Genomic DNA, 16,974 nt, shown 5'->3' with positions numbered 1-16,974 from the left:
TACGTATACTAACTTACTATCGCAGGTAAAGAATTTTCAACTTTTATACTTAATACAAGTGCTACAAAGTTGAACCTTTCTGGTTAGTACAGAGCCCTACGTAAGTGTCACTGATGAGGACTTTAAAGTCTGAAATATTCTCGATGCATGGCAGGTGGCAAGATTTTGATGAATATTTTTTATAACATTTACTTTAGAATGATTTCCCTTAATTTTGAACATAGGTTTCATAAACTTTTAAAGAAAGCGACATCCTTTTAGAACACAATTTTCATGAAAGGCGAGCTTTCAAGTATTTTTGAAGGTGTATCAGTTTTTGATTATTTTCAAACCCTCACTGAGATTTTCATTTAAAAAGCTGCTACGATGAAAAGAATAAAACAGTACATTCGCCTGAGGAATTTCTTGAAAGCGCTCGAGCAGACCTATACAATCTGAACTTTGATTCTGATCTATAGACAAACTAAAGTCATATTATAACTTGGCCAATGTTCAGTTCTTTATTTGTAAACATAAGTTGATATAAACTGCACCGAAGAAATTTAATATCGTATTGTAGAACATATACAAAAACTTTCTCGTAAGATTATTATTTATGGTTTATAATAACTTGGTTGCTGGAAACATTATAAAAGAGCTGTTTGTTATGATTTCGTCGCAAATAACTACAAAATTACATTACATGTGACGTACCTAAATAAACTTCTACAAGGCACATAAATAGAAAGGTGGAAAATTGTTCTTAATTTGATGGCAACCGTAAAAGTGAACTCAAAATTGAAGGATAAATCAACCTCATTGCAACATAAACATGTCTGCATAGTAACATTTTTATGAGAAGAAAAAAATAATGTCGATTTCAAACTGTACAAATTAAAAAAAAAACAAAAAACAATATTATACTGATCCAATCGGCATATTACCTGACATTAGCGAGAGGAGGAACGTGACATGACTGGTCACAGGTCAACGTGTCATCTTCGAGAAGTTGCATCTTCTCCGCGTGTTAAATTATTGCTCACTCAAAAGTCGAAGGGAATTCCGAAGCAAACTGGACCAAAAAAATAAGGATAGAAAAGATTTACTCCAGTCCCTAACGAGGCAATGAAACCTGTTTCTTTCACTTACAGCATAAACTGAGAATGAGGGATGAATAATTTACAGAGACCCAGATCAAAAAAGTTGAAAAACCTTATATGAATAAAAAATGAGCGATCTTTTTCACATTTTACGAACAAAATGGAGATGAAATTTTAACCAATGAATTTAAACAATATACCTTTGCCTACACAAAAGTTCGATCAAGTTTACGCACCCGAAACGAAAGCACATCCGGTATTTCGTAGTTGTTAATAAATTTCGAAAAACGCCATATAACGTGTCGTGCGATGTAATAAATTCGCCGGTAATGTTGTGTTAATTAGGTTTTACGAGATTCGAAATTTTGTATTTTGGTCCCTTAGAACTTAAAAGTATAACCGTTCACGGTAACCAGAGAGATGTAACTTGTACATTTAATTACGTTTTATTCTTTCGACCTTGATTTAACGAGATGGGACGTAAAGGAGTGTAAAAGTAAAGTTTGCCGTGAGGGACGCGTTCCTCGTTTTATACTTATTCGTCGTTGATATAAAGTTTGATGTTTACCAAAAGAGGAAAAAAAGGGTCATCCAAAATTCATAATATTTTCACAAAACGATACGCATTATTATTTGGATCCCGAAACGTAGGTAAGTTAATTATTTTTCTAATCAAATCTCATGACGACGCTGGAATCAAAAATGAACCTTAATAGTTACTCCATCACTCACTCACTCACTCACTCACTCACTCACTCACTCACTCACTCACTCACTCACTCACTCACTCACTCACAGGTACACCAAGTTCGAAAAAAATTTAACGATTTTTCGCAAAAATACCGTCTATAGGTATATTAATTTAAAATGACCAATTTGAACGTATAGTAATAAACCCAATCAATATCATTGTTAGATTGAATATTTATCATCAAGAAATTGGTGAAAAATTTTACTTCGCCATTATTCATTATTCAAAAAAAATGTTTTTCAACTTTAGGTAACCCAATTTTGATTATAACTTGGTACCTTAAGCAATATGAAATTCACAGCTAGCTTTACAAAAATACGCACAGGGGAATACATTTCTAGTCTCCAAAGCAAGACATCGTATGCTAAAATTTTGGATCTGACCATTGAAAATTGATCAAATAAGTACATACCTAAAAGTCAGACATTGTTTCAATACCAACCACGTGTTTATGAAGCCTTTTCTAATTCTCTTCCATGGATGAGTGTCAAAAGAGCTGATGTATAGGTAGTAGAATCAAACTTTAAAAAAATTAATGGCACTCGTAAAAATCAAAGTCAACTTCCAAACGCGACCAACTCGAAACCGTGTGAGAGCAAAAATACGAGAATGAGTAAATCGGGAAACCCCTAAGATAGGTAAGTACTAAGTACCTACTTGCAGTGATTTTTAGGAATTTCATGCAATACATTGGTGGCAACTATCCTGTAGCCTGTGTAGCTTCCGCAACACACGAGCTGATTTCGTGTGTAACATGCTACACATGGCACAAAAATAAAAAGTGCAACTAGTCAATGAAATAATTTTGGACATACTAAAAAAAATTTCTCAAATTTTGTGTCAAAATTTTTATGCTACACATGGTGAAAATTTAAGTTGCCACCCCTGATGCAATAAATATGTTGCGATAAAATTTATAAGAAAAATGTTCATCTGTTTCAATAAATGTACACACTACACAGTCTACATACATAACCGAGTGCTCAAAATTATACCTAGTAAAGCCCCGAGTCTATCCAACCACCGATCTCGGGCTTAACATCAAAGCAATAATAAAAGGCTATAGGTTTAATTCAACGAGCAACGACGCTATCTTAATTTGCAATCAAAAGATGTTACTAATCATTATACCATTGGAAACTTTAGTACCTACCTAGGTTAGATACAGAAAGTACTCTTACCTAAATAAATTAGCATTGTAAATTGTTGAGAGTTTAATTAAAGAATATGAAAAATTGAGTCGACTCGACATTTTACAGTTTACACCTCTACTTTTATACGTTTTTGGTAAGTACATACCTATAATAAATTTTTCGAGTACTTGAGTCACAGACATCACACAGTCGAGTTGTAAAAAAATAAAGAAAAATAACTTTAAATATTAGAAAAGATTTTTCAACTTCAACGTAAGAAAAATCTATTTTTCTTTTACTACATAGAATTATAAAGTAAATTAGGATAGATATGCAACTCGTAGTCATAATACTTACTCTACGTATTTTATTCGCATAGATATAGAGCTTTTTATAGCACGATGGTAAAGTAATTCATAGTATGTTAGATAATACATATAATTCATATCAATTTGTAAATGAAACAGAAAAACCCGACCTGAGGTATGAGAAAGAGGACACAAAAGTCGAACGTGAAAAAAAAGAACAGCGAACAAAGAAATAATGAAGATGAATGTATCGTATCGTGTCGTGATTTTTCGTACTTCTTTTTTCAGCGTCGCATAATTTGATAAAATTTTTCTACATCAAACTGTCTTAATATTACAGCTGTTATTTGCTTCATTTCCACACTTCTTTTTTGAATTTTTAATATTTTAACGCAGTCAATCGATGATTTATTTTCTCTCTATATCGTTTTATTTTTTTATTTTTTTTACGATTCTTTCAACTTGAAAATTTTAAAGTATCGTTTATTATCTTACATGAAAAGAACAAGTCACAATAGTGAGAGAAACAAATTCATCACCAAAGCCATGTAGACTTTTAATATACCTACAGACAGTGAAGCAAAACTCTATATATTCATCCCGAAGGTTACGCGTATTTTAAGGAAAATTTTCGACGTGATCTTCTATGAATTCTCCAACACTCATTCAAAAAAGGGACCAAACACTCAAAATTAATGTATAATCGATGAAATGAAAACCAGATGGTGTTACACTCGTGAGTAAAATTTTGCACAACACCTTAAAAGCGAGCTTAATACTTAGATATTATAAATGCAAATAACGAAATAAGGATTTTAGTACACGATCTTGAAAGAATAATTAATAGATACATACAACGAAGGCAAACTAAGTGAACATGAATTTGTGAAACATAAATTAATGAATATAGATAAGTATAGGAATCCACAATCTATCAAAATTTGCAATCACTTCAAGATGGTGACACTATAGTATACGAGTACAAAATAGTCACAAACGATGCAATCCAGTGAGCAAACTTATAAAATGTTCGACAAAAATAATTAATTACATACCACAAACACCAAAGAAACTTGAGATTTTATGAAGGTAATGCCACTTAAAAGTATTCATAAGTAAAAACAGAAGGATCATGGTCCAAGGGATAGTAGGTATAGGTACCTATTCAAGAAGAATATCCGCTTAAACAAATCCAATGATTTCCAAAAATGAATCGAGTACGTTCACTATATTTTATAAACAAACCAAGTGTTTTTCAAGAAAAATGTTTAGCACAAAGGCTTTTCCCATACGCTTACGAACGGTGGTTGATTTTTCTTTACAACAGGTGAATAAGTTTTCATAGTATTTTTTTATGAAGTCCACAGATTTTTACTTCAAGTTTTTACAATCTACTAGGTACATAAAAGTAACTCCAAATCAATGATGTTTCATTTTAAGCAAATTTTTCAGCGAAGATTGAAAGTGAGAAATATGGTACTTATAGATAGCAAATTCAGGTTTTTATGGAAATGATGGACACAAAATTTGGTACGCAGTTCATCAAGTTTGAAGCTTTAGTGAGTGTCAAGTTTAAATGTAAAATATCATGTTTGGAAATTTTTCAAATTTTTCTTTTGGGATTTAGGTATTATGTACTTCAAAGATACAAATCTTCATTACCACCATCCAGAAAATTCCAGTATCAAAATTTTCTCAACAAAAAAAATGCTTGTTTTGGAAAACTACTGAACTTTTATGATGAATACCTATTACATAGGTATCTACATTGTACAAATTTTTCAGTGCTTTTTAGAATTCATTTTTGGAATTTTCTTCTTTTCTTTATTAATGTACTTTTACTGCTATAAGAAAGCCAAAATTACGGCTAAATTTGGAGGGAATTCGGGCATTTGAAATGAGATACCAACAAGTTATTTTCACCTCAAAATTCTAAAAACAAAATTTCAACAAATTGTAATATCCTTGAAACTTGCATGTACAATGCAAACCAGTACCTACTAGGTATGCCTTGAAAATGTTGAAATGAGTAAGAAAGATGAATTCAAACTTCAATAAAACAATACTCAAATTGTTTCAAATTCACAACATTCAAATCAAGGGTGAAATGACAGAAGTAGGTAAATATTGATTTGGGTGGGGGTGAAATTTTCATTATGTTAGTCTTTCTGTAGTCAACACACAATTTTTAAGCTCCCTTGATGAAACTCCGAAAAAAATTGATCCGCTCCAGCTGCAGCCAATAAAATAAGATGGTCAACGATGAGGTAAGCGAGAACGTGTACAAATTAAATTAAATGACCTCTTTTTGAAACGTTAATAATTTTGAAATTTTTTTTTCAAATAAAAAAAATACAGGGGTTCGCAGCTTTCTGAGTGGAATGCGACAGAAATGGTAATCTAAAACCGAGACATGTGTTTTTTTATTTGTCAACATTCTATTTTCCTCTTGTCAACATGATAATTGAAAAACACGTAAAAATACTAGATCAACAAGTTGGCTCTTTTTGATTTTTACCTTAGCACGTGAATGCGATAAAAGTGTAAAACCATCGAATTTAATTGCATTTTTAAAAGAATCACAAGAAAAAAGAAAATAATATAGAGATGAAAGAAAAAATCAACCAACATGTGATAGAATCATTAGTTTATTGAAAGGTTTTGAATATAAAGAAACTGAAAATACGAAAACCATTCAAATAAAAAATGAACCACCTGAAAATGATGAAAGGTTGGATGAACAATTGAAGCCAAATTTCACGACTGAAAAGAATACTGCCTAAATAATACGACCCAAAACACTTCATTTGGATTAATCCAATAATAATGTCCTAATTCGTTCCTCGTATTTTGCATTTGAAATAAAAGATGAACTTTCTACCTATATATTTTTGAATAGGTACCTACATATTTTCAGCTTTCAAGCTGAGGGGGGGGAGGGGGCTTCTTGCATGTTTCAGAAATATGTACTACTATAATAAATCAGTGTTTTTAGTAATTTTTTGGGGCTAAAATCTCAATACTGAGAAAAAATATAAAAAATATTTTGCGATGGGCTGGTTATAGGGTTTATTTCAACTCAACAACCTGTATGTTTTTCAACTCAAACCATATTTTTCAAAGACACCCCACTCGACTTGCAAATTTTGGTCAAAAGTAGGTACATACTTGGTGCACACTTGCACAGGTAAGGAAGATAAGATATGACATATTTCAACAGATTTTGTGCATAAAGCTCACAGTTCTACATAAAATAATTTTATATGTAATGTAGTATATGGTAAAAATGCTTTGAAATGCAGCAATCGTTTGGGTATTCCTACAACTTGAAAATAAATTCATTCTATAAAATAAACGTATAGATATTACACAGGTAAATGGATACACATTACGGGATCTGAACAACAAGTGTACAATTTTCAACTCGCCACAGCCTGAAAAAAGAAAAACTATGACTGAAAGAGAAAAGGAGTTTTGCACTAACCTAAGTATACAAGAATACAGACACTTGGTCCAAATTTTCGATAGGCCGTACACCGTTAAAAAATTATCGAACTCAATTTTAAAAACATTTTCTGCTAATATTGAAACTTTAAAAGCAGAAAAATACAAAACTTGAAAGAAAACCGTATCAACCATCAATTTTTTCAGTTTTTTTCGTTTCTGTTCAACATTTAATGAAAATTTAAATTAATATCGAAACATAACGCAGAAATAATACCACAAAGGTAAGCAAAAATTGAATGTTTATTTTTCGGAACGAATTTGAAGTAATTAATACGATTTCGGTAGACTTTGTAAATTAATAAAACTTCAGCGTAAAATTCTTGAAAGAAAATAAACGCGAGAGGAAGGTTACGGTATTTAACGCAAATGAACCGTTTATAGCAACTGAAACTCTACTCCTTTTGCAAGCTAAATTTTTCAATTCGAGATATTTTCGCATGCCAAACGGGTTAGGGAGAAAACGGAATAAAAACACGTGAAATTTATCTCATTTTTTATTAGTCACGTTTGAAAAATGTCGGCAGCCTAAGGTAAAATTTCCTAAAAGCTTGAGATAATTTTCAAGGGAAAATTGGAAATCTTGTGAACTTTATACACAAGACGCGAGCATCGGGTATTTTTTCATTTTCATTGTATTTTATTACATAAGTGACAACTGAAATAAGAAGATATGAATAAACTTTTTGTATTTTTTTCCTCTTTCGAAAAACATCGATTTGAAAGTTGAAGAAAAAAATACACAACATTTTAAGTGCATCGTAAAAATCGATTTTAAAATGTTCCCAATAGTACACTGGAGAAAAACATTTTCCAAATACATAACTGAAGGAAAACGTAGTTTTATTTTGGCATTTTTTCAAAAGCGACGATGTGAAAAGAACGTACTGTAACTCTTATCTTCGGACACAAAGGAAAAAGAGAGAAAAATCGTTAAATTTTTTCCCTCCACAAACCTAGATATTTATTAAAATTTATTCCAGAATTACAGAAACGTGGTACAAGGATATTTCACCTACTGCCATAACGTTGAAATTATAAATTACAATTTTTTCCATGTAACTACTACTTTTTAAAAGTAAAAGTGACACAAGTATACAATGTAAACGAGACACTTTATTGTATGGTAGGTATAATATCGAATTTTAAATATGCCATGTTCAATTTTTCATTTCACTTTTCATATTGGACTCGTAAAATTCAAGTGGTAAGAGATGGATAAATTCATCTTAGGGGTTTCCATTTGATTCATACCAGTAGGCACATTCATTTTTTCATCAGAACTGCCGTGTCGTTGATGAAAATACGTACCAAGTAGGTAGCTACTAGCTAGAGGTGCCCTTTTGCTTAAAAGTTACTCGCTTTCAACTTTCGAAAACAGGTAGTTGAGCAACAAAGAAAGAACGAAAGCTATTTACAGCCACAGGTAGGTAGGTACTAGGTACTTAGGTAGTCGGTATGTAGCTAGTAGCTACTAGATATGTACCGATGAGGTGGGTATTATGAAAAGGAAAAACAAATCCGTTTTGAATCAACGTCGAATTTATCATGTACCTATACGACGATATTATGAAAATTTTTGCCAACATTTGCAAACTTATAATATTGTATGTACATAGACATACCTAAACAGATTTATAATTATACGAGTAACATATAAAAAGTGAAAAGCCATGAAAAATGGTTTATTTCGAGGAAAATTTGTTCCATATAACATTCCTCGTCCAGTTTGAAAATAAGCGCGTTCATTCATCCGAAAAATTTTTAATTTACTTCTCGAAGCTTTTCCCCTTTAATTCGCATCGAAGTTAGTAGCTTATTTGGCTTGATTTTACCACAGCAAAAACAAAATTACGCAATCGTTCAATGCTGTCTGCTCTACTGACAAGGTGATCGTTAATTCTACACAAAACTAACCTTTTCTTTATACGTATATATAGTTTAAATCTCAACTTATTACCTTGACAAAAGCCTAAAGCCCATGCATGAAAAATACGTCTTTTTGCGTTTCAATAGTCACAAAGCAGATGTACCTACTACCTAGGAATAATGAAAGCAATAGCACAAAAAATAGAACTAGTATGTAGAGCAGCATTTTCAATAGAACTTATTTTTTTTGCAGGTCGTTTTCATATTTGCAACAATGACGCAGTGATCAATGAATAAATTTTAGAATATCTGAGGTACAATCTACATTCGTTATATTGAGTAAGTATTATAAAATAGATAGAAATACACATTAAGACTGTAGAGTAATTCGATTGTTTTTGACGCACGTCATTTATCGGAAATTAACCCTCGTTGGAAGTATTGCACACAGGAAAAAAAATACGCTTAACGTATGTACTTCATAAACTCATTTGTCAAAATACCAAAATATGTAAATATATAGGGTGATTCAGAAAAACCTTCCATATTCATAACTTTTAGGATATCGATAATTCCTCGCACGGAATTCGTTGCCTCCAAATTACATGTACGAAAAATTTAAACTGAAATATAAAAATTGAAATATTAAATGTATAAATAAATGAATAAAAGCAGAAAAATTTCTTCAAGGCTAAATTGGGAAAACAGAAAAAAATTGAAAAAAATTGAAAAAAATTAACGTATGATATCGATGAATAGAAGCTTTCAAAATTTTGCCTCGCTTCCTCATTTTATGCGATTTCTACGAGTATCACACATAAAAAAAAAGAACTATCTGTTCTTGATCGCCTTTATACGTAAAAATTTTTAGCTTTGGAACTTTTTTTGTGAATGTTGTTGCCATTTTTTTCAACTCTTTGATGACTAAGACATTCAGCTCCTCTGCTGAATATTCGGAGCAGCAATTAGCTAATTTTATAAATTTCGAAACAATCAAATTAACTTACTAAGTAGAATAAAATAATTTGAAAGAAAAATTTTCACACGCGAAAAATTATCGAAGGCGAGAAATTACAGATGTGGAATTCCCCCAACTCAAAATCACTAAATTCTAAGCTACTAGGTAGTAAAGTTTCATACATAAAACTTTTTAAATTCCAAGAATTATTGTATGCAGATTATATCATACATAGGACACTTTGATATCTCTTAACAATGGCGCCAGAAGCTGGAATGTACAGAGTCGGGATTGCCCATATGGGTCATAAGCAAGATTTCAATAAAAAATAAGGTCTATATATGAACTTTCAAATCCTGGTACGAAATATTATATAAGTATGTATCTTAAAAACAACGTTTTTCTAAAATCACACACCACAGATATAGAATTTCATGTTTTACAATATTCAATTGTTTGTCTTCACTTTTTTTTCGCGAGTCTCTGATTTTTCTCAAAAATTGATCATTTGTAATGAAACACTGAATAGAAATCAAACCTTTCCAAACAAACATTGATTCGAGTTCAATTTTCGTTCTGTAGCTAAAAATGTCTCAAAAACAAAGTCTCCTTACGCTCTCCTACCTCAAAGAAAGATCACTGAAAAAGTCAAAAATGGCGAATGAAGACATTTCTGGCTCTACATGCGCGAAATTTCTTTTTACACCACTGCTCTTCACCGAAGGTCATCTCAAGAGTTATTAAAAAATTTCATGAGAATGAAATCATCAAAAATTTTTGCAATTTCACTATTTCCGTTTCCGAAATACACACTTCTCCGAAAATCAAAAGACATTATTATAAAACTGATTATTGCTTCGTCAAAGATGAAGCAAATTCAAAAAATACACAAAAAACAAAAGTGGAATGTAAAATTTCCAACTTTTATAAAGAGATTGTTTTTCTTTAGAACACTAATTTTTTTTGCGTTTTGAAAAAAATCCAAAAACTCTGATTTGAATGATTTTCTTTTTTACTTTTCCTGTTCAGGACCTTACACACAAAGTAAATCTATTGCAAATGGCAATAAATGAACTTTCAAAATGCATATTGAATACAATATGGAATGAAATGATACCTATTAAAGATTTTCTTTTTTGAGACACCTTGCTCAAAATGAAAGTGAAGAGTATTGCGATTTTTTCGGCTTACTCCGTAGCAAAAATAAAGACATCCTTAAGAGAGAAAAAACTGCGATAATAAATATCTAACACAAGATTGAATCGATATAAGGTGTGAAATAAAATTTAAAATATTAAAAATTTAACGGACGTGTTTGAAGACAGCTCGGTTTAATACACTTTCTTGAAATAATATTTCAATACATTTGGGTAATTTCCTCGAGAGAGCGTGGAAAAAAAAAGTTATTTATCACTTTAATATTAACGAAAAATGTTGTTGTTTTTTTCAATAACGTTTTCATAACATCAACAGGTAAACATCACTGAATACCTTCTTACTTTCATTTACCAAAATGAAGTGAGTTCATCTCGAAAATATCGATCAAACATTTTAAACTATATAAATCATTACAGTTTCCTTTCGTAAAGAAATTCTAGGTACATACATTTTTGAAGGTTTCAATGTAAAATTGTGAAGAGGTAAATAATAGGTAGTATTAAAATACATATATAGGGTGCCCAGAAACATCGTGAACCCCTAACAAAGTCTTTCATTAAAAATATAGGTTTGCATTTTGCAACGTGAAATAGATGCATATGATTGGTGGAATTGTTATCTCTCCAGTCCAACAACCAATCATGTGCTATCATCATTATCATTCACTGTGACCAACCAAAGTATTTTAGTAAAAAACTTTTTTAGGGGTACTTGATATTTCTAGGCACCCTGTATATCTGTACCCAGCTCCCTATCCACAGGTTGTATTGAATGAACCAGACTGTCTGTTACATAAAGTTATAAGTTGTTGCATTCAGGGTGGTTAAGTAGGGGTTGCAATGAATGAACCGAACAAGATTGCATTTCATGCGGTTCTATACCAATCATCTGCCACCTGATTGTGAACTACTATACCTATACTTGGGAAGTTGGACCGCAAAGCAGTTTGCCATGAAAAAAAACACCACGCTGGGTAAGGGATCCTTCAATTTCCGTTTCGTTATCGTAATTTGATGATAAATCATGACAAACAAGTTGAAATACATAACTACGAATTTTATATGTATATTTCATTCCATGCGATAAACAGAACTTTACTTTTAGAAACGAAAATTGCGATTGCCTGATTTCAAAATGAATTTTCAAAATACCTGTTCAAAAAAATTTACCAGATATTTTGCTGAATTTTTTGAACAAATTCACTAAAAAAAAATGCTCGCTTTGTTGAAGAAACTGAAAGTGACTTGGCAAGTGGAAAGGTCTCTTTATGAGTAACGTAATACGCAACAGATAAGACACCTTTCTAAATAACGTGGTGCACTGAAGAATTCTTGAAAGCGATTTTTCCCTAAAAAATACGTAAGGATATGCATGTAATTTTTTTGGTGCATTTCGAGACTCCACTATTTTGAAAAAGGGGAAAATTTTTAGCGGTTAAAATAATTTTTTCCTCATTTTTCACTTTAAAAAACGACTCCAAGCTAATAATTTTATTGGTTCAAGTCTGTAAGAATAAAAAATTAGAGCAAAAAAATGAATGATACTGCAGTTGAACCTTTGAGTCAAATAATCGATGAAAACACAGAAAGCGGACATTTATTAATTATATAATTACGTTAGATACCTCGTGCTGAATTGAATTAATCTATAATTGATAACGGCTCATATTTATTTTTCGTGGAATAATAAGAATGAACACCTATACCTTAATATCACCTAACGCATGAAAATATTTTCGATTTTTTTTGGACGATATTTGAACCGATTATTTATTTATTTATCAAGAGCCATTTACAGCAACTTAGGCTAGGGGCTCTATATTCAAACAAACTTATGATAAAAACGGCCAACGAGATGGAAATCAAATTGATGGCACATAGATAATTAATTAAGATTAATTTTCAATATTCGAGAATTTAGTAAAAAAAAAAGTAAAATGTTGGACCAGCATTTTCTTTACAACTCTAAATAAAAGCATTGTAAAATCATATTAGACGATCCCAAACGTTCAAATAATGCTACTAGTTACTTCACTAACTATGAAAAACAAAACTTCTACCATGATAGATAAACTTTGTTCGTAAAATATAATTCTGATTAATCGCTTAAAGCCTCCGGACTTTCCGGATGCTGGTTCGCAAGATCGGAAGATTAAGGCAAAATTTTAAATCTCATTGAGAAAAAAACGACAAGACTAATGTTCACAAAATTAAATAGAATCCTATGAGTATATGCTACGCTGACACTTCATAAGAAAAACAGACCGCCAACACCTGTAGTATGAGAACCGCAAATGAAATCCGTAACACGGACATCAATTTATTGTTCGTTTAATTGTTTACTTGAAAATATACACACCAGATTTCGATATTTCAAAATTTCAAGTAGCAACGCGTGGAGATAACACTACGAGAAAAAGCAGTGCTCTTCCATACTTCAATTAGATTCAACTCTACCCATTAGGAAGTACTAAGTGCATTATTTAGACTAAATCTATAAAATTAATGACGTTTGAATTTGCCGGTGAACTCCAAAAATATCATTACTACAAAAGAAATTTGAAAATCAGCGGAGTACCGTTTTTTTTTTTTTTTACAGAAGTCAATATTATTTCAGGCAATATCACGAAGTTGTGCTTGTGCTGCGTATGTAATTTATCCCGTTGTCAACAAAATTTCAAGTAGTACTTCTACTTCGACTCATCAAATTCCAAGATAATTTAGCACGTTCGCACTATGATTATAATGTACAGCATGCTCACAGGCTGAAATTTTAACTTTAAAATGTTAGGAAACAATACATATAGAGAGAGGAATTGGAATACACGATTTTCAGGAACTATTCATGTTCAACAATGCTAAAATGCAAGTTTTCAGTCCGACGGAATACTCAGCATTGTATCGCGAAATGAGCGAATTTCAAATTTCTTCGTTCGTAGGTACTTAAATTAAAGGTAGCCGGCAAAGGATATGCCATTAGATTATTATGTTTTCAAACACTTACACGACCATCCCGTATGCTCCTTCTCCGATGTACGCTAAATCATAATACCGAGGACCAACTTCGAATATTTGGCCCTTCACGAAAAATGCGACCTGCTGTTGGTCAGCATTTTCAGTCGCCATTTGCTCGGATAAATTTCGAAATTCAAGTTGAAATTTTAAAAACCAAAGCGTAAAATAAACAGTCCTGTAGTTACATTCGAAATTCCGAATCCGAATAATAAAATAATGATAACTTCTTTCCTCGGTTCTGAAAAGTGAAAACTGAAATATCTTAGCCACAGACAAATTCGTTCAGTTCCTTCTCTCCCCTCTCCCGCCCCATTTCTAAAAGTATTCCGATAGAACGCGCTAAAAAAAACTTACCAATCAGCGATTATTCTAGTAATCACGTCATCAGTCCACACAGTCCACACATCACTACTTTTCCATTTTTAGTGATTTTTCGCTTTTTTTTTCAGAGATTGTAAATTTGTAATAAAGAGATTTTAGTTTGTTTGTACTTTGTAATGACTAATGTGTAATGTTTGAATTCATTCAAGAATGCTGCATCTCTTTCTTCTGTCTTTAGTATTGTATTGAATTGAGAAAACGGAAATCTGAGAAATCAGAACAGTGTTGAAGTTGAACTGAATATTATAGCGATAATTATATCAAAACAGTGAAGACCGAAAATGTTGAGCATGTTGAGCCAACAGACGAATTTTGTCATTGTCTTTTCTCAATTTTTTGAATTTTGATTTTCATTAATGCGTGAAGAAATCTATGCTGACCCTGAGTCTTTCACTTATTTATTCGTATTGTATTTGGAACAGAAGGAAAAAATCTTTGGATTTTGTCTCTTTTTATTAAATTTCATTTAAATTTGACAAATTTCACATTTCTCAAAAAATCTACAATTGTCAATCAAGTATTCGTTTTTAACGATCTTTCATATTATAAGGTATAATCTTTCTCTGTCTATTTCATCGATTCTTCTTTTTGTCACCTGACTTATCATCACATTTTTTAGGATCATCATCGTCGTCGCTTTCGTCTTCGCTATCGTTTTCATCGAGATCAGGCAGTGGAAATCTTAAAATAGCTGCTACGCCGGTTAAATTCGTAAGTTCTACGATGAAAAAAAATTATTTTTCTCAATACAAAGGCATTCAATTTGTTTTGAAAACAATGCGTATTCCTATCGTAATACTTACGTTCTCCTGATATGTGCATACTTGAAAAAATTTTAACATCGCCACCACATTCTCTAACCGAATCGACTAAATTCACATATCGTTTCCTTTCTTTAACATCATTACATCTGAATTGAAAACGTCACGAATTGAATGGATATTTGTTAAATACGTATGAAATTGATCTCGTCACTAACCTAAAAAGACTATCCGTGATCAAAAGTGTTTCAATTGCTTGAGCATCATTGGCTTTTTCCACATGGTTGATTCCATAATACGCTTTATCTGGATCAGCTTGAAGCGTTTCATAAAACTTTTCCAAAGCTTTTACTTCGGATAGAGCTTTAGTGTCAGCCATTTTGGACATCACAACCGGAGTTGATAATACTTCTGCAAATATGAATACTCAGTAAAATATGTTTATAACCAAACATTATAAGAAAACATTTACTACCTTTCAACGAATGTTTAAAGCCAGTGGACGAATGTATCAATAAGAATTTACTCTTATTTTCTATCAATACTTTATAATCACATTTTACTGCTTCTTGAAACATATATTCGTAAAACTGATCCCGAATGAATCCCGGACTTGCGATAAGTACGACTTTGATTATATCAAAATTTACATGCCTTAGAATTCCTTGCAAAACCATTTCATAAAATTTGGCTAACCCCTAAAATCAAATACCGAAAAAAAAAATCAGATTAAAACGGCACGAATTCCTAGTTATTATTATTTGTAAGAATATTCACTTTTTCATACTGCTGAGCATTTCCTTTCCGTTTTTTAGGAATATGCACATCTATTTTAGCTCGGACAATAGTCATATTCGAAGTAATTAAACAAATATACGCTAATCCTTCTTGCATAGTAATAGCAGCTGCATCAGCGCTCTGAAATTTGTGCATTAATATGTATAGTACCTATGCAAAAAATCACTAAAACGAGATAAGAAACATGAAATTTTACTTTGGTGGGATCACAAGCGGTTTCGATTCTTTCAAGCGCAACAGAATCCCATTCGTCTTTAGTCAACGTGAATTTTCGATTCAATTCCAAGTCCAGCGTATGATATGCTCCCAACTAGAATTTTCCTCAAATATGAGAATTTTCTTCTTCAAAACGTTATTAAATTTTCCTTCGTAATAATGAACTAACGTTACCTTTACGTACTGATTTTCCTCGATATTTCGACCTTTTAATCGTAAAACACAAGCTTGAGTATCAAAATCAATATTTTCCACGGTTATCGTCAGAGTGGTTCGTACTCGATTACTAGTTGTTGACCCAGTGGCAGATTCATTCAAAACTTTCCTAAAAAAATTGAAATATTGCAATGAAGCAAGACTTGTTCGCTGTACGTTTGAGGATTTTAATCAATTACCTGACTGTGGAAGCACGAACACCATCTCCGATGGCTATCAAATTGTAAGCATGCCACATGTCCTCTGATTCCTCTGGGATCAATGTTATGGTCCTAAATCATGAACAGTCAGTTGAAAATTAGCGGTGAACCGCATCGCAGCCTTATTGACCAATTTGAATTCTGTATAGCAGCTATGAAACCTAAGAATGACTAAGTACGTACCCTTTGCCATCTTTTTCAATATTTCTATGTACGAGTTTCATCTCGGTGAAACGTGATTTCTTCGGTAGAATCAAAAATCTTCAATAAATATGTCAATCCGTGATTAATGTGAAAAAATAAATGTTTCCTGGGATTTAAAATCAAACAATTTAACATATTGTCCAGTTTAGAACGAACAACTTCAAAAATTTGTAAAGTTGCATTGTTATGATTGTTATCAATCAATCCGAACTTTCAATTTTGTTTCAGTGTTGCTGAGCGGATGACAAAAAATTGAATGAATTTTCATTTCGAAAAAGTTCTTCAATTAAGTTTTTTGCTATTGATTGATTCCTACGAGGCTGAAATTATTATATTTCCAATTCTTACTTGTTAGATAGAATTTATGAAATACGGTTGTCTCTTATTCGCCCAATTTAATTATTTTTATCTTGCACGAAACAAA

At 31.7% G+C, this 16,974-nt stretch overlaps 2 protein-coding genes across 3 annotated transcripts in view; both read right to left on the bottom strand.

The window, feature by feature from the left end:
* Positions 1 to 14,029, bottom strand: part of rl (Mitogen-activated protein kinase rl) — a 45,519-nt gene extending 31,490 nt beyond the window's left edge. The window contains exon 1 of one of the 2 annotated variants that reach the window (XM_065344739.1): positions 13,764 to 14,029. In XM_065344739.1, the coding sequence (XP_065200811.1) occupies positions 13,764 to 13,885 (122 nt within the window). In that variant the 5' untranslated portion in view covers positions 13,886 to 14,029. Of the gene's footprint in view, positions 1 to 923; positions 943 to 13,763 lie in introns of those variants that run through there. The other variant, XM_065344740.1, reaches the window with a different exon arrangement.
* Positions 14,030 to 14,589: 560 nt separating this feature from the next.
* Positions 14,590 to 16,754, bottom strand: pelo (protein pelota). Its single transcript, XM_065344732.1, has 9 exons — positions 16,530 to 16,754; positions 16,326 to 16,418; positions 16,105 to 16,255; positions 15,911 to 16,024; positions 15,694 to 15,834; positions 15,392 to 15,614; positions 15,135 to 15,327; positions 14,959 to 15,065; positions 14,590 to 14,873 (listed from the first exon to the last, which is right to left on the bottom strand). Exons 1-9 carry the CDS (start codon positions 16,568 to 16,570, stop codon positions 14,728 to 14,730), a joined length of 1,209 nt encoding a protein of 402 aa, XP_065200804.1. The 5' UTR covers positions 16,571 to 16,754; the 3' UTR covers positions 14,590 to 14,727.
* Between the last annotated feature and the right edge of the window lie 220 nt (positions 16,755 to 16,974).

Source organism: Planococcus citri, chromosome 1 (assembly GCF_950023065.1).
Source record: "Planococcus citri chromosome 1, ihPlaCitr1.1, whole genome shotgun sequence".
Taxonomy (NCBI): domain Eukaryota; kingdom Metazoa; phylum Arthropoda; class Insecta; order Hemiptera; family Pseudococcidae; genus Planococcus; species Planococcus citri.
Note: the sequence above shows the minus strand (reverse complement) of the source record. Positions and strands in the feature narration are given on the sequence as shown.